This window comes from Hipposideros armiger, unplaced genomic scaffold (genome assembly GCF_001890085.2).
Source record: "Hipposideros armiger isolate ML-2016 unplaced genomic scaffold, ASM189008v1 scaffold_26, whole genome shotgun sequence".
Taxonomy (NCBI): domain Eukaryota; kingdom Metazoa; phylum Chordata; class Mammalia; order Chiroptera; family Hipposideridae; genus Hipposideros; species Hipposideros armiger.
Window position 1 is genome coordinate 3606730 of NW_017731376.1, and position 20555 is coordinate 3627284.

Consider the following 20555-nt stretch of genomic DNA (forward strand, 5'->3'; position numbering starts at 1 on the left):
CAGCCAGTGCGCGTGTCGCACCGCCCACCGCCCGCCTCCCCTCCAGCTCCACTCCCTGCCTCCCCCGCCCCCAGCCCTGCCTCCCAGGGTCCAGCCCCAGCGCCGCGCCTGGCGGCTGATCCCCGGAGTCGGCTGCTGAGCTTGGGTTCTCAACCCTGTGGGCAGCGTCTCCTAGACCTGCAGCTGCTCCCACGAACCTTTGTGAGAGAGGAAAGCTATTCCAGACCTTTATGTGTACCTCGAGAGTGAAAGGAAGGGCACTTCGCTCGTGTTAGAGGCCTTAACATCAGGCTACTCCAGGGGAAAGCCTGGTTCGATGACCCCATGCCTCCCTCCCCCATCCGATTTCAGCCGCTGGCGGCCGAATGGGCTCTGGAAGTGGCCGCCAGAAGGGTCGCTGCACTGGGCCAGGGACCTGGCCGGGGCAGCTTTGCGTGCAGAGCTCGCCGTAGGGCCTCTCTCTCAGGAGCGGATAGATGATTCATTTTTATATGTAACGTTTTACCCCACTCTATAGCTCCGGCCGGTTAATGTTCAACCTTAGGGCTTCGAGAGGCAGCTCGCGGGCAGCAGGCAGGGATGACCCATTCAAGGTATATGGCCGCGCGGGCGTGAAGGCGCAGAGGGTCGAGAGAGGGTGAGGAAGGGCGCGCGGGAGACTCCGCCGCCGGCGCCTCCCTCGCAGGAGGGACCGCGGCCGAGGCCAGCACGCGTCCCGCAGGCTCAGCCAGGAGGCCGCGCCCCGCTGGGCCCGACCGCCCACGAAGACACCGCCCAGGCCGGAGCGGCGCGTGCGGGGGTGGCAGGAGGGCGCGCGGGGGCGGTGCTTCGCCCTAGCCGGACCCCGGGCCTTCCGCGCCGCCCCGAGCTGCGGACTGGCGCGGGCGGGAGGTGGGAGTGTGGCGGCAGCTGCGGATTAGGTTCCGGTTTTGTTGTCCGGAGGGACGTGCCCACACCAGTGCCGGGACCGCGAGGGTCTCCGGAGGTGCGTGGGTGGCTTTCTGGGCCGCCGCTCGTCCAGGTGCCTCGGAAAATACGGTCAGTAGAGTGTGAGGACGCAGATCTTGCCATCACCCTTCTCTCACGTCGCCGGCCAAACGATGAACATTAAGATGAAGTGGCTGTTCTGGTCAAGAGACCGCGGCAGGACATGGCTGTGCCTTAGCCACGGTTCAGGCGGCCAGCGAGGCCCAAGGGGAAGGCGCCCTGGGGGTACGTTCAGGTGGAGCAGCGACACCTTGGATCCTTCTAAGAGCTGGGCCAGGTGGCCCCGCGGAATCCATGGGTTCCAAAGGGCCTGGCCAGCTGTCCAGACGGCCATCCCCCCCGGCGCTGGGCTACTGACAGGCTGGCGGTCTGCGCCAGGACAGGAGGCTCCTGGCTGGGAAGGGTGTCCTCTCGCCAGGAGTTGCAACCCAGCATTTGCTGGCGGGGCTTTTTTTTCTCGGTCAGAGAAACAGACAAACAAGACCCTGACTCGTCAGATAAGAGGGGCTCCTGCGATTTCACAGATTTTAAATGGGGGCTGGAGGCACCTGAGGTCAGATCCCTGTGAGTGGCCATCGCCCGAGTCCCAGCGCCCACAGAAGGAGGGCTTTATGTTTTTGTTTGATGTATTATTTTCTAACAAAGTGACCTTGGACTCAGGCATGCGGGGCCCCTTTCTTGGCACTGGGGAATACCTGCAGGGCCTCCACGTCTGTGCTCATCAGTCTTACGTCCCCGTGCCCGTAACACAGCAAGGTGAATCAGCCAGAGAAACTCACGGTCAACCAAACGCAGGAAGCCACATGAAGTGACACCGGAGAAGGCCCTGCCAGTCTATCTGGGAGGACCTAGAAGATGCCATCAAGCTTCAACTGGGTGCAGCAACCCCACCCAAATGCCCGCCCAGTGAAGTAGAGTTGGGGCTGCCCACAGCAGCAGAACGGGGAAAAGCGCCCAAGAACTGAGTTGCCTCTAGGATGGGTTCCAAGTCCCATTCCATGTACTGCCCCGCCGTTTTCTCAGGGACATCAGGGATGAGTCTAGGTCTCACCTTCCTAGAGCGACGAGGATACAGGTCGTGCCCAGGACTGCGTTCGAGGGAGTCCCGCAATGCTGCCAACTGCCCGCGGAGTCAGAAAGGTTTTGCGACGTGTGGACGGAAGAAACATTGGTAGTGGGCGTCTCGGGGCTCTAAGGAACCGCCCCAAGCCATAGTCCGGGTACCTCAGGTTCCAGGAGCCGGGGGCCATTTTCTAAGTCGATGGGGGATGGGGGTGGGGGGAAGACGTTGGTGTGGATAAAGAAAACGGGGCCCGGGGAAGATAGGCGGAGAAAGAGCAAAGGGGAGGACACCAACATTTTTGCAGGAAGAATAGGGGAAGCCGGTTTGGAAAGACCCATCAAAGTCAGGGACTGTAGACACACACCCTGCTCAGGGAGGGCCCAGTGAGTCTGAACTTCTCTTAGCCCTTCTGAGAGAAGAAAAAAAAAAGAAGTACTCCCCCCCCAAAAGTAAACACCTTTACCCTATATTCATTTAAATGGTTTAAATGTCTTTAAAAAAGGAATTTACATGATTCTTTTAGCCATGCTTTGGCTGAGTAACTTAAGCCTCAAGTTATCTCCTGTTTTCCAAAGCTGCCACTGAACTGTTAATGCATTGTTGTTAGAACAGGAGTAGCAATGATTTTTTTTAAGGTAACTAAGTATAATGCATCTTCAGTGGGATATTTTATTTCTAGCAGGCCTTCTCTACTCCGCAAACAAAACCTAAAAGCAACATTTACATAAAATACTCAGCACAGCAGTGAATGAAGTTATGCATCCCAAACACAATAAATTCTGGTTTCTATCTTTTCAGATAGAAAGTCAACAATGAGAAGGCCTCTCTTCTTGGGGGTGGGGGCACGGGTGGTAAATACACTTTTAAGATTAGAGTAAAATTTCCCTGGTTTTCTCTGCTAAACCCCGAAAAGGTAAATTATGTGTTTACAATCGGGTTTCTACTTAACCCATTGTTGTTGTTTTTTTACTTTAAATCTCGCCCCCAATTATCATGTTCTCAAGTTCAGTTAAAATGCAATCGTCAGATTAGGGAGGATGGGGAGAAAGGGTAGTTTTTAAAAAATTATTTCTGAAAACCTGCTACAAGACTTTTTTTTCTGTTTACTTGGAGACCTGTCCTCCCTCAGTCGGCCACGCTGCTTCTTCCCGGTGCGCTTAGATCAACTGCAGCCTGCCAGGTTTTAGAAGTCAATCAATAGGGACTCTATATTTATATAAAGGCCTCTGATCTGATTACACCCGCTTTTCTTTCTCTCTTTCTCTCTCTCAAAAAAAAAAAAAATAGAGGAGCGGGGGACTCCTTGCATAGTCCGTGTTGACTGTGAGCAGCGAGCCCGGCGACGGCGGGGAGAGCGCCCGTGGATTAGGATGTGGATTGCAGAACAGACCTTTGTTTGGACACATTCGTGATGGTGGTTGGGGGGGGGGAGGGTCGTCCTCCCGTCCTCCTCCAAGATCGCGCCAGGTTTTTATGGACTCGCCTTAAAAGAGCTCACCGCTCTTCACAGGGTTAATTTATGGGGCTTTCGAGGAATATTGGGACTTTTAAGACGCTCATTTTTTCCCCCATTAATTTTTTGTTGTTGTTACACTCCTACAAGGACTCCCGCGTTTCAGCACCTCGCAGGAAAAGTGTGGGGGTGGGGGAAAAGTAGGGCCAGGAGGCCAAGGGGAGGATTTGCCTCCTAATCAAGCCGCCGGCACAGTCCAGGCTGCCCAACTATTACAAATAATAATAAATAAATTTCTAACCAAGTTATGCACAGTAAAACTCCAGATTTAGGAACTGGGAGGAAATTGAGACAAACATGGGCTCTATTCACCTTTCCCTAATTAGTCTCCACTAATTTGAATTCGATATTAGGGGAAGGAAGAGTTTGGGCCTTAGAAATTTCTAAAAGGTTAAAAACCGAGGACAGGCTGGAGAAACGGTGAGTCACAGGTGGTGGGGGTGGGGGGTGGGGAGGAAAGCCCCTAGACCACGACTCGTCTTGCGGGTTCCTGCCCAAGCTCCGGCCTCTGGGCGCTCAGAGGTGGCGGCGGAGGGCGGAGGCCTGCGGACGTGGGCTCCCCGCCGACCTCACGCTCGCCATCTTCGATCCCAAGCGGAGGAGGCTGGTGTTCATGCTATAGATTACCTAAAGGTTCCTTTAAGCACTTTAATACACAACTAGCTCAGAAATCATTAAGAGACCTAGAGAAGGAGAAAAATTACCCTCACACTCACCGGTAATAAGTGTTGACATGCAGCAAAAATCGATTGAGTGGAACTGAGTTGGTGGCAGTAGCGATGGCTGGAGGGGGGAAGACGTGGGAGCGGGAGGGGCGAGGGGGTCGACTCCACTAGCTCGGGAACAAGGCTTTTCACACTTGAAGGGAAAAGGAGGTGCGGAAAGGGGCCGGCAGGCCAGCGGGGATGGTGTCGGGAGGAAGCAGGGTGAGACGGGTAATTCTTCCTTCTGGAAGTCCAGGGCAAGGAGCTGAGGTAGGAGAAATGGCCTCTCAACAGTCCCGAATCTCCGCCCCCAGCCCGCACCACTCAAGTCGGGAAAGTGACAACTCTTCCCAAACCTCGACTTGCATTTTTGTTTCCTGCAGATTGCGTCCCTCGAAATAGAGCTCTACTTCAGCAAGCGAACCAGGCCGAGATCCACTTCCTGTACCCAGCGCTCCCAAGTTCCTCTATGACTACCAGGAGACGCAAATCCTTCCAGCGGGTCTCGTTAGCACTTCCAGCCCCCAGCCCCAAATCCCCTCTCCCAGTCCCCGCCGCCCCTCCCCCGTCACCACTCCCCCCACCCCCACCCCCCATACCAGGCGGAGGCTCGGGGCGGCCGGGACAGCTGGGCCCCGCGGCTCCAGAAGCCAAAGTCCGCCCGAGGGGACCGTTTTCCTCTCCAGTGCTCTTCAGTGAACAACAAGGATAGAGGTGACCCTCGTCCAAAGGGCTTTTATCTGCCCCCCACTGCCGCGTGATCCCAGGTCGGAGGCAGAGCTTGAAAAAGAAAGGAAGAAAGTTAATGTGCATTAAACACTGATCTTTAAATCAGGGACATTATTTGCGATCTCTTTAAATGGTAGCAGCAGTTCCCTGCAGAACAAAGACTCAGTGTCTGAGCTCCAAAAGCTTATAGGTAAAGTTTCAATCAGATAAAAGAAACCTCAGCGCAAAAACACAGGTTTTCTCGGCTCCAGAAAATCGGCGGCTCCTTTTCGCTCCGGGTTCCGCAGGGTGGTGTTTGTCGTCGCTCCCCGGGGGGTGGGGGACAGGCAATGACCGGAATAGCAGAAGACCTCAGAACCCTTGTCTCCCCCACTGACCCCCCTAGCGCCAAGGTGATGAATTCTTTGGGACTAAGTCGTATTTGCTATTTGTTACGAAATCAAATTCCACATTAAAAAAAAAAAGCTGAAAACCATCGACAAAGGATGAGCGGGTGTTTAAAGTTCTTTTAAACACTCACACCGACCTCATTCCCAGTTTAGATGTCAGAAGATGGGAGGAAGGGCCAGGGCTGTAATTCATCTTGATTTGCTTCATTGTCCCGCAGTTTGCAAACTATAATCCTGTATAATTTCAGGAACAAGCAGGTTTAGAATTAATGGGTCAATATTATTTAAAACAAAACACTGGGAGCGTGACCTTTGCCTCAACTACATATTGCTCGACAAGACTCAGGAAACTCCACTCTAACCTCTCAACCCCTGGGCTCTTTGAGAAACTGAAGGGCTGTAGTTATTAGAAACTGTCTTTGTTTCTTTTAATGTCTCAAAAGGATTTGGAAATAGTAATGCAATATAACATGAAGAATCTCTCTACTTAAGCCTGAAAGATAAACGTGGAGGCCTAAATATTTTGAACTGGAGGTGTTTCCTTGTAAACTTATTATAGATATATTCCTCTTGAGAGGAATGTATATAAACTGTACATATATACATACACACACACACACACACACACACACACACACACACACACGCTTCTCCAGAGCAATTTACTGGAAGTGCAGGTTCCCTGCCCCCTCCCCCAGGAGTAAGAGATTCATTCCAAGCTGGCATACTTTCTAAAGTTCTTTCTCTTTTCTTCTTTCTCTCTTATATTTGCTAACAATAATGGAATCCTCCGGGTTTAAGCCAATGAAAAACCTGGGAGACAAGATCAGACTTTGCAGCCCCTTTTTTTCTGGGAGTGCCTCTGTTTGTTTGTTTGTTTGTTTCTGATACATGACTATAATTTATTTCTACCGAATTTAAATGAGTACTGCTGCCTTGTATCTTTAAGGAGGCAGGCAGAGGGACTGGTTTGTTTAGGAGGTAGTGGCTGAGAAACCCCACCCGGGCGACAGAAGAGTGCAGAAAGAATCCAGACCAATTTGTATACAGTATAGTTTACTCCCATGAAATAAAACACATTTTTTCATATTTGCTGAAAAGTAAAACAATAATATTGTACGAAATGTTATACACAGGGTAGGTTGTACATAGCAGTTTCAGAAACATCATTGCATCCACCAGAAAAAAACTATTCTAAAACTGATATTCACACATTTTTTTAATAATAATAATATGTTAGAAACATACAGTGTGGTATTTAGTATATACATTCCTTTGCTTGCAAGCGAAAAATCCTAATCGCTTCTGTATAACATGCTTTATTTTAAAGCCTAACCTTTAAAAACACTGTTGTGATATTACTAACAACTGCTTTTTATAAAATTAATTTGACATTTCGATATATATACATCCTTTCAGTCATTTTAATGTTAACAATGCTAAACTTAAAAAATAACAAGCTTATAGTAATGTTAAAATGTCATATTCAGTCAAACATCTGTGTGTGTGTGTCCTTGCAACTGTTGGAAATACTTTTAGTGAAAGATGTCAGACATTGAGGAAATTCCTTTGAAATCAAGGGGGCTCCCTCTTTAATTCAGTGGTTTCCTTTTCTCTCTCTAGCTTCTCTTTGTCTCCCTCTCTTTAGTGCCCACGACCTTCCATCGTTATTCCCAGTCTTTCAAGGGCAGAGTTGCCCGGTCCCGCACGGTCCTAGGATCCCCGCGCTCTCGGCGCGGCTCACACCGGCCGGTCCACCGCGTACTGGCAAGCACTCAGGTTGGACGCCGGGTTCTGCACGCTGGCGTAGCCGAAGCTGGAGTGCTGCTTTGCTTTCAGTCTCAGGCTGGCCAGGCTCGAGTTACACGTGTCCCTATAAACGTACGGAGGAGTCGGCGGCGCGTAAGGACAAGCGGGCGTCGGCACCGCGGAATTCAGCGATGGGCTGCTCAGGTTGTTCAAGTTATTCAGGCTGTTGAGGCTGGAGCCCGGGACACCGGTCACTGCTGAGGGCACCATGCTGGACGACATGCTCATGGACGAGATGGAGTTGGGCGGGGAGAACATGCTCTGTGACGACAGGGGGTTGACGTTCATAGAGTTGAAGAAAGGGAAGCTCTTGGTGGACAGAGAGGCCGACGTGAGGCCCTTGGCGGCCCAGTTGTTGTACGAATAGCCCGGGTACATGTCGTCGTAGGGCTGCATGAGCCCGTTGAACTGCGGCCCGAAGCCGTTCTTGCACAGCTCGGCCTGCTGGTTGCGCTCTCGCTTTCTCCACTTGGCCCGGCGATTCTTGAACCAAACCTGGGGGGTGGGGTGGGGGTGGGGGTGGGGGCAGGAGCAAACAGACGCCACAGATCGGATAAGTAAAACCTGGATCCCGGAGCGCATCAGAGGCTGCCTTCTCTCTCTCTCTCTCTCTCTCTCTCTCTCTCTCTCTCTCTCNCTTCTCTCTCTCTCTCTCTCTCTCTCTCTCTCTCTCTCTCTCTCACACACACACACACACACACACACACACACACACACACACACACACACACAACCATGGTCGCCACCCTTTTCCCCACCCCCGCCCCGGCCCGTGCCCCAAACTGCCAGAGCCGGCACGCAGTCCAGCGCCAAGCCCAGACCAAACTAGGGAGGCCCGGCGGCCCAGGCCTGGGAGCCCGGGGTCTGAGCTGCGCCACAACCCCCAGCCAAACGCCTGCCAGCCTGCAGTGGCTTCTTCACCAGGCCCTCCTCGGGGTCTAAAAACACTTACTGCAAAATAAACGCAGGTCAGAGGGCTTTCCGCCCAACTCTTCCCAGCCACCTTGCAAACTTGCTTCCATTCCAAAGCCACAAACTCAGTGTAGATCGCCAGGGTCTGAGAGGGCACCACAGCCGGCTTTCTCCCCCACACAGTTCCTCCCTCCCCTCCCGGATCTCCACTGCCGCTTCCCACTCCAGGGAATGTGCGCCCTCCCCTCAACGAGCGACGGGTCGCGCGCGACCCCCTTCCTCGCCTAGCAAAATAACCAAGTAAAAAGCAAACGGCCACCTCCCCGACAGCTCATTAAACTCCACGAGCTTCGTGCGTAAATCTCCGGGAACCCAGAGAGGGTTGCTCTGCAGCCTCCTCCTCCTTTCGCTCCCCTCCTTCTCACCCTCCGCCCACCCCAGGCCAGGCCCCCGCGCCCCGCGCTGCTCCCGCTGGGCCCAGTCTGGTGGCTTGGCTTTGCTGGCGGCCACCCAGCCCGGCCAGCTCCTACTCATGTCCGGTGGCCCCGCCGCAACCCTGCTCTCAATCCACATTGGGTCCTCGCGTCGCCCCAGACGGCGGCTTTTGTGTATTGGAGCGAGGCCTGGCCCGAGATTTCGGAGTTGACACCGGTGATGTTTCACATTACACAGCTCAGCCAGGCCCAGCCACCTAATCCGCATTTTTTCCCTTTTTCCTTTCATTCTCGATTTCCTTTTTAGTCCCCTTCCTCTCTGCATCCGACTGCTATAAAAAGCAAGCCTCACTCCCACTTGGCTGGACCTGCCGCGGGCCTGGAAGGAGGTAGCGGGAGGAAGCGAGAACCCTGCGTGGCGGCGGCAGGGGACTAGGGAGGGACTGCAGAGAAGCCTGAGGGGGTGGGGGAGGGCTTTTCCGAAGGATTCCGCAGAACCCACAGATTGTGCTTTTATTTTAATTACTTGTCATTTCTACCCTAGACCGTCTAAACTTTGCCCAGGGAGAAGAGTACGTGCGAGGCCCGTTCCCCTGTTGCGCAGGAAAGCTAATGAAAGACTGACCTTGGCGCAAAACCACACCGGCCGGCCTGGAGCACTAGCTGTACGCAGTTAAACTAAAACCATTTCCAACTTCATCCCGGCTCTTTTAGCACCAGTATTGCCTCATACCTTACACAAATGCCACCCAGAGAGTGCCTTGGTTCCCTCTGCTCTGGGAGTGCATTTTGGTCTTATTCTTTTCATCATTATTGTTACATAATGTTTGCTTCTTTCTGCTTTTCTGCTCTGACTGGGGCTCTATTTTTCTATCCAGAACATTTTTGTTTCTACAGCAAAGTCTCTGGATCCTGCTATGTGTGTTTTCTGCTTCCAGAATCCTAACAACTTTGGAATTTTCCACTGACCAGCATAAACCAGGATGTTGCTACTGGGTAATTGATTTAAGTTCATTTTTGCCAATCCATAAAGTACAGATTTGCTACAAAGGTAAGCCCTTTCTTTGATAAAACTATTATAACTGGGAGGAAGGGTGTAACAATCTGAGAAAAGATAAATAAACCAAACCGAAAAGCCTTTCTTTTTCTTTTTCTAAGAGGACTAGCAGGATAGTAGTTGTGTATTGAAATGACTTCCGAAGACCACAAAACCAGGAGATAGGGTGTGGGAGAGACCTGAATGGCCGAAAAACCGCAAAGACCTTGTAAGGAGGGCAAGAGGGGTAGAGAAAAGGCCAGGCCGGACGCGAAAGTTTCCCAGCAAGGGCCACTCCTATGCGTGTCTCTGGCCGGTTTTCCTTGTTATAGGCGCACAGGTTGGAGCCTGTTCTCGGCTCCTGGCCTGGGAGGGATTTTATTAGCGCTCCCTGGGGACTGAACACTGGGAACACAATGCCTTGTGCAGGGGAATGCCACGCGGCCCAGTTTGGGAGGGCGCTGGGTGGCGGGGCGGCGAGCGGGTGCCGCTCAGGGTCCCTGCGCCGGGCCACGGCCGGTCTCGGAAGGGGGAGCTGTAACCTCGCAATTGGGGCCGCCATGAGGCCTTCTGCCTTTTCAAAGGCACCCCACCCGTGCCCTCCGGGGCGGCGCTGCCTTCCACACTCCCACCCTGTCTACGCCGCCTGCGTCCCTACAAACCCCTCCCGCCTCGCCCTCTCAGACTCCGCGCGGGCTCCTACCCGGACTCGGGCTTCCGTAAGATTGGTCCACACGGCGATTTCTTCGCGTGTGGACATGTCCGGATAGCGGTTCCTCTGGAAAGTGGCCTCTAATTCCTGCAGCTGCTGGCTGGTGAAGTGAGTCCGCTGCCGCCGCTGCCGCTTCTTCTTGGACGGGTCGTCGGCGCCCACGTCCTCATTCTTTCCCTGCTGGTTCTTATCTTTCTCTGAAAACGAAACACACAAAGGTTCCTGTCAGTATGCCCACCGTTAACCCGGGAATTCCAAGTGGACTGGGCGACACTGTCCGGGAAGAGCTGGGTGGGCGGCCGGGAGGAGTGTGTGAGCCGCCACTCGCGCGGCGCGGCGCGGAGCGCTGCGTCTGAGGGGGTGCAGACGTGAGTGTGGGTGTGCGCGCCCCATGTCCTCCCCTCCCCTGGCGCCGCACGTTTTATTTACATGTTTATCTCCCTGCGACAGCACATTCATTTTTATAGCCCGTGCTTTCAAGCACATCCATACGCCTCTGCGCAGACACACCAAACCTCCTGGGACACCCACCCGTGCGCGTTGTACGGACCCTCCTCGAAGAAAGCTCAGCTTTCGATGTGGTTTTGGAAGGCTAGGAAAGTAGACTTTGGGATTTGGTCAAGCACCCAAGTTCCTCCGCCCTTTCAACGACCACCTCTTCTGAGGCAGGGTTTCAGAAATACTTTGCTAACAAGTGGAGCTTCTCCGGGGCTGAAAGCCTAGAGGAGAACAGGGCCCGGGTGGGAGATGGGGAGGGGCCTCTGAACGTTGTCGGACGGAGATGCTTGGATTTTTGTGACTCAAGAAACAGAACCGAGGCCGGGGTTGGAATCGGGAGGGCGGCAGAACGGCCCGCGCCGTTCCCGCCACCCCAGCCGGTGGTGGAGGTAGAGCGAAAGGGACGGAAGTTATGCTGGTAGCTCGCTGAACGACCACTCCCACCACGCCTCCCCCAGCAGGGGCCGACTTCCTTTCGGGCGAGAAGGGTCGAGCGACGCGGGGCGGCTGGGCGGGGGTACCGCGGGGCCGCGCGGCGCCTTACCTGCGGCCTCGGGGCTGGAGGTGTCTGAGATGGTGTGCACCTCCAGCCTGTGTTTGGAAGAGTCCAGGGCGCGGGTCTGACCGGGAGCTAGGACCGAAGCCATAGCCAGCGGCTGGGGATGGTGACAGGAGGACGAGGAGGCGGCCAACAGCTTGGTCCCTGCTGCTCCGGGCTCTAAGTGCAGCGGGCCCTTCAAGCCGTTCATGGACGAAGGAGCACGCCGTCCTATGAGTCCTGGGCCGCCGCCGCGTTGCGATCCAAGCGCGGAGGTTTTCCGCGGTGGCTGCCGCGGGCACAGCCAGGGAACACAACCCTCGCGGAGTCCTCCAGCCGAGCCCGCCCCGTTTCCTTCGGAAGGCTCGAGCGAAAGGGTCGGCGGCCAAAAGTCAGCGGGCAAACGGAGCCATTCGGCCGTGGGCAGGAGGGCACTGCTCGGAGCGTCTTTGGGGAGCAGGCTTGCAAGCTCCAAAGCGAAACCAGAGTGGGCAAAGACCCCTTTCTTCCCTCCCTCCCTCCCCCAAGTACCCCTCCAATAAGGAAAGCTAACGCCGAGCGCGCTCTGCCCGCCCCCGGCGCGCAGCCCTGACAGCGAAGTGTCAAGAGTGACAGGGACAGGTAGCTGATATTGGATCCCCGCGGCGGCGGCGGCGGCGGCGGCAGCGGCGGCGGCGAGGGCCCCGGGTCGCACCCTCCGCGGCGCGCACACGCACACCCCCCACGGGTTGTCGAGCTCGAGCCCGGCCTCGCCGCAGCTCAGCTCCCGGCACCCAGGCCAGCGACGGACCAGATCTGCGGCTCCGCGCTTCCCTGTTGGCCTAACATCTTAAAACCAGAGGCGGGCTTCCTGGTGCCGAGACGTCACTCGGCCACTGCCCTTCCCAACCCTCCCGCCTCCGCCTCCGCCTCCTTCCAGTCGCTTAGCGGGGCTGAGTGACGTGGCTCCGCACCAATCAGGAGGCCTAGAGCCCCGGTGGAGGGACAGCGCTGCCTGCACCTATCAGCTGTGCGGGGCCGGGCAAATACCTTGTTGCGCCCACCGAGTCTACACCCGCCGGCTCCAGCCGGGCAAAAGACGATCGGCTTTTTGTTCGGGCGGGGAGGTGGAAGGATGAGACTGGGAGTAAAAAGATCGGGAGTAAAGGACAGAAAGGTCGAGGGCTAGAAGGTACATGGATCAACAAGGCACCCTCCATCCCTTATTTTTGTGCCTCACTGTATCCATTTCTAATCCAGAGGTGTTATTCTTCCCGTATATGGCAAGGTGACATGCTACTTAAAACCAGAAACACTTAAAAACACCAACAAATCACCTCTCCGATCTTAAAATTTCCAAACAGCCTGTCAGGTGAACGCTGCGCTAATCTGAAAAGGCTTTATTTTAATTGCAAAAAAAGAAAAAAAGAAAAAGACAGAGTCCTGAGAAGTCAGGCTAATAAATTAGAAATCGAGAAGCAAATGGACCCGTCAAAAGAAAATTACCTTGACTTTAAACGAACAACTGTTTGGTGGTTCACTCTGGATTTATACAAGAATAAAAAGTCGCCTCGGATCACGTTCTCTGTAATGCTTATTAGTCCCCAGACAGAAAACACACAATAGAATAGAAACCCTAACCCAGCATTTTCAAAATGCTGAAAGCTTATCCATTCTACTTAACGTTGATTAAGACACATATCCTAGATCTTTCAAATTCCTTGTACACTGTATTAAGCTCGTCCTAACCCAAGAGAGAGCCGAGCTTTAAATTCGACTCTCTTGTTTACTTTATTATCAATCAGATTGAAATCCATAAAGCTTGTAGAATCAACAGCCTTGAGCTAATTATATATAAAATATGCTTTAATGAGTTTCCATACAATTAAGAATGTTGCCAAATAACCAATTTCAAGGATAATTTTTAAGTCATTTTCTTTTCCTAGGAAGCTCAAGGCTGTCTTGAATTGTTCAAGTCCAAGCTGACAGAGGCTGTAGGGTGTAAGCGAAGGGCAAAAGCTTGGAGAACACTCAGCTAGAAAAAGCAAAGCCTTAGTCATTTATATAAAACAAAGGGAAAAACACCTTTGGGGACATCCAATTCTTTACAGCACTATTTCTAAAGAAATTTAATTTCCAAAGAAAGTAAAGAAATAAATTCAAACATATAATTTAAAATAATTTTTGAAAGTCCTTTTGTCCTTTGGCTTAGGTCAGCTGGAGAGCACAAACTAATCTTCCCTGGGTTCTGCATTGGCGATTGCTTTATTGTGGAGTTAGTGTTATCATCCCGGACTGTGTATTTGTTTGACGTTACAGTCAATGATTTGCAACACCAGTATGAGTATCTTCAAAAAACTCCCTTCTTGTCCTTGTTCACAAGATTGGGAAACTTATTCAGTCTGGGGCAGAGTGGATGAAACAGACTCCAAAAATGTTTGTATCCTATGTGTCTCTTCTTTGCTCTGCTCTCCACACCCAAACCCTATCTGCAACTCCTCCCCCATTTTAAACATTCTTAAGAGCAGTCCAAGGAACGAAATGAGAATTGTTCTTCAGTATCTCCTCACAAGTATCGTCCCACTTTAAGGGGCAACTTCCTTCACAGTAAATTTTAAATCAGCATTTCTAATTTTAACCTTTAATTCTAGTTCACCCTCATTCCAGGTATGCACACACCTGCTCAGAGGAGAACACATCCCCATGTGACAGGTCTACATTAGCTGAGGCTCATACATTCAGATATATTAGGTCCTGCAATCTTATCACTAAATTATACGTATTACACCAGCAGTCTGTTGGTAAAGAAGGTTAAATTAATTTACATTCTGTTCATTATCTGGTGCTTAAATGACGCATTTTATCCCTGAGATTTGGAGGAGAATCTCCTCAGACCCCACAGCGTTTCACCGAAGACAATGCTCTTACATTTGTAGTGGTTTTTAATCTGATAAGACTCTAATTTGCTTAAGTCTTTTAAATAAGGGTTTTAGATGTTTCTAGCCGTTTTCTTATTGAATTTCTTCTAATTCCCCCAAGATCATAAAGTATATGGGTAAAGTAAATATTTCCTCCCATTGTACTGCTGGCCGATGACCTATAAGTCAATATGAATCCAGCTCTTTTCTGCCCAATGTGTTTACTAATCATATTCTAGTTTCTTTTTTAAATCTCAGCATAGCTCGGATCCCCACAGTCCCAATGCTCCTAAAGCCTCATTTCACGAAGAAACTCCATCATATCAAAGAATGAAAAATTCTCCATCACAGAGCATGCAGGTTTTTGGTGGAAGCTCATGATGTTTTTCAAAACACCTTACTTGCTTGGGAGAACTGAGAAGCTTCGTGGAGCCATACGGATTCTAAGCCCATCTCTCATTTAACCCGCATAATTTTGATGTAAGTGCAGGTGGCTCTGCTTGACTAATAGAACTTTCATCAGGACAAGTACACACTATGAAGGACCTAAACCAGTCTCCAAAGTGGGTGAAAAACCCAAGGGCAAGTGACAGCTTCTCATAGTGCCAAAGTGTGGGAGATTCTGGAAGTCCTGGTGATCTTCAGGCAGCCTAAAAGCCTAAAAATATAAGGAATCTTAAGTTGTGTCGATCTATTGCAAAGTGAAGTGGAGGAGAATAAAGACAATTATCTGGAGCACTCTGGTTAGAGTGAAAACACACACATACACCATATATATACACACACATACACACACACACACACCATATATATTATATATACATATTATGCCCTCTTCCAACCACAGCTCTCTAAACAACTGAGGCGTTTCTTTGCATTTTTTCCAGCCGGAGTTTCAACTCTCTCCTAATCAACTAATCACTTCGCAAACTCTTAGCTTGGGTAACACATTTCCCAGGCCCAACAACGTTCATTCCATGGGTGGTAGGAATACCAACATGAAAAGTTTCGATGAGGGGAAAGTAATGAGTAGTGAGGAACCAGGAAACACTTTTCAATGAAAATTTTGGTGGTGGTGGTGGTGATGGGCAATTTTGGAGATTTAATTTACAAAAACCTTGTGGGTACACAGGTATCGGCAGTACAGATAAGGAAAAAGTTGGAAGGAAAGAAATCTTATGTTTTTGGTTCAGCACTACTGTCACTCCTCCTCCCCCTTTCTTTGACTGGTTCTAGAAATTTTCCATCCAGAAAAACTCAGCGTGGTCGGTTCAGGGAAGCAGGACGTGGTGCCCGGCCTTCGCTGGGCAAGGACAGGAAGCCCAGTGAGGGTTTGGGTTTTCCTGTCTGAAGACATCAGGTATCGTCTCAATTCGGTTTTCTTGCTTATTCTCTCTAAGAAAGATCCCTTGAAGAGGGAAATGTGTGAATTGGGATCAGGCGAGGTTTGAGCTGGTACTGGTCATCGATTACCAGTCTTAAGGCCTTGTTTAATTTCACACTGTTTAGCGTTAATTGCGCAAAGTCCCTCTGGCTTCCGCGGTGAAACTGGTTGTGTTGTGCCACCAAACTCTCAGTTGCAGCGGTCTGGGTATGGACTGGGACCCACGACTTTTAGAAAAAAAAAATAGCTCCTCAAAGCTCACCCGGAAGATGGCTCCTTTTGCTGTTAGGCCATAGATGGGTAGGAGTCTTGCTCTAGCCCAGGCCAGCTCAAGGACGAGCTCCCCCCACCCCCATTACGCTCGGAGCCACGTGACAAGCGTGAGCGTGTGCACGCGGTGATGTAAGGCGCAGAAGACAGATGGAGACCTTGCACCCCACCCAAGAAGTGGCCCTTCCTCTCCTCTTTCCTCTACCTGGCTTTTCTCCTCACACAAATCAAGATGGAAAGGGCCCCCTCTCTACCCCCCACCCCGGCCATAACCCAGAAATTAAAGGCTTTACTGGGGCTGATTTTCCGCCCCTCATTCCCTAAATGGAATTAAAAAAAAGTGTTAGTTTATAGAAAAGGGTGGATTCTTTCTGAATCAGAACTCTGTACATGTACTGAGCATCTACCTCTCTGGGTCCGTGCACGTGGTCCCCATATTTCTGTCCCCACACTCTCAACCACTTGAGGTATGGCGTGACTAGATGAGGGAGTTCTAGTGTGTGGGGGGGGTGATGTTCCCCCACGCAGGCTGGTGAAGAGACGAGTGAGGGATTAGAGGAGGCGCGGGGGCAGGAGGCTGCTGAAATCACTAAATCCACGTGCTACGTACGATGCCTTTTCACATTAGCGTGTTAGCGCTACAGGTTTATAAGGCGCTCATTTAATCTCGCGACGCAACTAATCATGGAAAACTAAAATTAAGAGAATGGCATAAATGTTTGCTTGGATGGGGGGGTGGGAGAGAGAGAGAAAGAGAGAGAAAGATAAAATGATAAACATCAATATATCAATATCCAGGTCCAGAGATAGAGAAGCAGCAAGGGACTAACTAAAGTCACTTAATAAACAAAACAACAATTGGATTAAAGTGTTCCTCTCTCTCTTTACTCTGTGTCTCCCTCTCCATCTCATGTCCGTCTCCCTTTTCTATTTCTCTTGCTCTCCCTTTTTTCTGTCTTCCCTCTCCCAGACATGCTGGTAGCTAACATTCAGCATTAGTTGTCATGGTGACCATAAATCACATAAATCCAAAAATACCCACCTATAATCTGAGATGAAGCTTTTATTTCCCTAGCGAAATAATATTTTAAAAGCTGTCAGCTGACAAAAAAAGGAACCCAGCTCATTGTAGTAACCCAAGTAATATATTACTTCTAAAGGTTTAAATTAAAATGTCAGCCTGTTAAAAACACGCTGAGAGAATCTTGGGCACTCTTCATGTCATATCCTCACAATGAAGTTGACTCCATCACTCCTAATCACTCTTTAACACATATACACAGTTTTCGCGTGCTCTTGCTTCTATTAATTTATTCCCTCTGCTCGCAACTACCTCAGTCCTCATGGACTCTGCTTTGGGTTGTAAAAGAAAGGAGTCTCTCCACCTGGATCGGAAAGGAGCGCCATCCTTTGCCTGAGCCTTTTGAGGACCTTGTGTGTTGGTCCTTGTTATCAATCATTTTCCAAATGAAAAATAGGGGAGGGGGGCAGTAATATTCATGGCCATAATGAAGGCGACTTCCTAGAGGAGTTGAGAAGAAAGCACCGCAGAGAGCAGGACTGGTGGGGGATAGACGGAGTAGTGGAGGACTGAGCTGGGTCGCCAGGTTCAGAGGTGAAGTCTAGCCCAGGAAAGGTACGTATATTCTCCCACGCCTGCCTTTTTCTCCTGCGAGGAAACTTGCCCATTTGGAGACCCTGGTGGTGGTGGTGATGGCGGGGGGCGGGTAGCGGCGGGTGGCGGCCGCAGTTGGGCCTTTTGTCTTCTACCTTGGGCTTGTTGTCTTTTGCCTATCTTTGGATTACAGGGTATTCGCCTAGATGAAGAGCCATTAATTACCCATTCAGTCAATATTAGGAAGACCACAAAGCTTTTTACATAGGATTAAGAAGACATCACATTGTTCCATTAGTATATTCCTGCTCACGAATAAGCTTTCGTTATACATTTCCTTTTCCCCGGAGCCGTTCTCACAACTGCTGCATATATTAACAGCGGGCGGTGCGGAGTAACAGCCGCACCAGCCTGACCAAACTTGGAGCGCAAACCGTCAGTAGCGAGGACCGCGACCTGTAAAGCCTGCCTCTGCGGGAGGGGATCCGCAGGGATTGCCTACCTTGGGACAGGACTGTTCCAATTTCCCCTGATGGGGAACAAAAACACAAAACGGAGGGGCAGCTTCTGCCAATAAACTGATTTGGCGGGGAAGTCAAAAAGAAAAAGGAAATCTCCTCTCTCCCTCCCTCTCTGTCTCTCTCTGTCTCTGTCTCTGTCTCTCTCTCTCTCTCTCTCTCTGTCTCGTTGCTTCTTGCTCAGACCTCACGCGCCTCGGTAGGCCCGTCCTGTCCCCGCGCCGCACTGCGAGCCCTCCCGCCTTCTAAACACCCCTTTCTGACAGCGATGAGGCCTCGAGCGCCGCCCTGCGCACCACCATTTTGCGTTTTGCTGCGGAAGGTCTGGGCTGCTGTCGCCGGTGTCTTTGTTAGCATTAAGTCGCTTCCTAACGGCGCAGGGAACTAGGATTGTTTGCTTTCAGGGGGTACTTAGAGACCCACGTAGTATGTGCTCGGCAAACATTTGCTGACGGAATGAATGAGGGGTCTGCGGCTGCCGGGGCAGCGGGGTTATCCCGGGTCCTCTGAAGAAGACCGGAGCCTAGTTGCTGCCCCGGGAGTGGTTGTGTGTGGTGGCTTGGGCGCCGCACCGGGCCTTGGAGTCCCTCTCCCAAGGGAAGACGGTCTGCGCGCACTAGAGACCCGGGTGGGACATTTTCAGCTCAGCCACTTTGCCAAAGCTATTTAAAAATTCATGGCATCGCTGGGGGAGGCCGGGCAAAGGTACCCGCCCCAGGTTTGGTCGCAAAGCCAGGCGCCGGGACCAAGGGGCTGCAGTTCGGACTGATTTCAGCTCGAAATCCAGAGCCACCCCTGGAAACTGTAAGGGTTACTGACAGGGGAGGATCAGGTCATTCGCTTCCTGACGGTCAAGACCACTTTTTGAGTTTCTCAAGGAGGTTCCTTTAGGGACACCCCAAACAAGGAAAGGCCAAGGACTGCTGTTATAGGGAGACGTTCTCAGGGACCTCTGCCCCTTACTTCTGGGAGGTACCGCTTAACTTGCCAACTCTTCCTCGCTCCACTTATTATGCCTAGCCATTCCTCTCGCCACCCTCTCTACAGCCCTGCTCTTAGGGCCTCCAGCTGACCTCATGTCCCCTCTCTTTTCAGGGTTCTAGCCAGGTTGGGGTAAACCCAATGGGTATCAAGGGGACGGGAACGCGATGAGAAGGGACGCAGGGCCCAGTCCTCCCAGAAATCCACCCCGCCTACTCAGAGAATATTTTCTATCTTCAGTGTGTAAACGGGGCTTTGGTGGGTGAGGAGGAGATAGTGCCAATATTAGAATATCCTGGCCCTTTTTGGAAATCGCATGTCATTGTGAACATTTTTTTTAAAAGGGCAATAAAACCTATGGAAAAGGGACAAAAATCTTTCTTTTAAAAGCAAGCTGTGGTTAGGAGTTTGCTCATTGCATAAGTTAAATTTACTTGTATTCAGTAAAGAGAACGCTGGCAACTTTCCTTCAGGGGTATTATAGCGTTGCCCATTCATTTTGTGTGACAGTTTTGGTCTACCAGGTCCGTAAAAGCCAGTAAAGTCAAGATTTTCAACATTTCTTCCTATCACATGCCTCGTCTTAACTAATGGCATTAAACATGTTTGGGCAGCAATTTTCTTCTTTGGTCCAAAAGGTAGAAAAGAGAGTACTGGCAGTGTGGGGAAAGGGCCCTTCACGTGCACTAAAATAATCCGGGATGAAAGTAATGGTTATTTCTGGTTCTTTGTTTTCTTGCTAATTATCAAAATCGACCGTCCAGGGGCACCTGCCAGGACTGTGATAGGAGCTGGCAGGACTCCCCAGCTCGCCCGCTTCTTCCGCACCTAGGAGGCCCCCATTCCACCCCAGGCTTCTCCTCGAAGGGACCCAGCCTCCCAACTCGCGCGGAGGCCACCTGCCCTTAGAAACCATTCCTGGGGTCAAAGAACCCTGGGTGGGGGTGGGGAAGGAGGAGACATTTTGTGTCTCTCCAGCTCCTAGCGCAGCGAGAAATGTCAGCCTCGCCTGGGCGGCGGCCAGTCCGCCCCGTGCGAAGTCAGATTGGGGAGCTCCCCTAGTCTGGCTGGAGCCAGGGCTGAACCCGCACAAAGCATTTTCCCCGGGAATCATCGCTACTCTTGATTTTTAACCATATCCCAAACATACTCCGGTCTAATAATTTATTTTTACGACCGATTATCAAACAGAAGAAGAATTTAACACAATCTTAATGACAGAAATCACCCGACGTTATCTCTGCATGGCCCCATTTAACCCCATGGGGTTAATCCGGACAAGTGAGCATTTAACTGGCCCAGCAGGAGGAGTCGCGATATTGTGCAGTGTCGAGGCCGGTCTGTTCCGGACCACTTTAGACGTTTTATTTCAACAAATGATGTTTTTCTCTCAGATTCACTGGGAAGCCTGAATGCAGGGCCTTTGTTTTCTTCTTACTAATATGGTTTGTTTATTTGGCTAGGGTCCCAATTCGCGCCCCCGCCTCCCCACCCCCACCTCCAGCACCCATTATATTTGTATCCTTACTCTTTAATCCGGAAAGAGGGGTTAGCGGCCTAGAGCTT

General features: G+C 51.2%; 1 protein-coding gene and 1 long non-coding RNA gene across 4 annotated transcripts in view; both read right to left on the reverse strand.

The window, feature by feature from the left end:
* Positions 1 to 4788, reverse strand: part of LOC109379429 (uncharacterized) — a 7025-nt gene extending 2237 nt beyond the window's left edge. For all 3 annotated transcript variants that reach the window (XR_002123204.1, XR_002123203.1, XR_002123202.1), the window contains exon 1: positions 4280 to 4788. This is a non-coding gene — a long non-coding RNA (uncharacterized LOC109379429). The remainder of the gene's footprint in view (positions 1 to 4279) is intronic.
* Positions 4789 to 6424: 1636 nt separating this feature from the next.
* PITX2 (paired like homeodomain 2) lies at positions 6425 to 12144 on the reverse strand. Its single transcript, XM_019636000.1, has 3 exons — positions 11331 to 12144; positions 10280 to 10485; positions 6425 to 7689 (listed from the first exon to the last, which is right to left on the reverse strand). Exons 1-3 carry the CDS (start codon positions 11533 to 11535, stop codon positions 7126 to 7128), a joined length of 975 nt encoding a protein of 324 aa, XP_019491545.1. The 5' UTR covers positions 11536 to 12144; the 3' UTR covers positions 6425 to 7125.
* Between the last annotated feature and the right edge of the window lie 8411 nt (positions 12145 to 20555).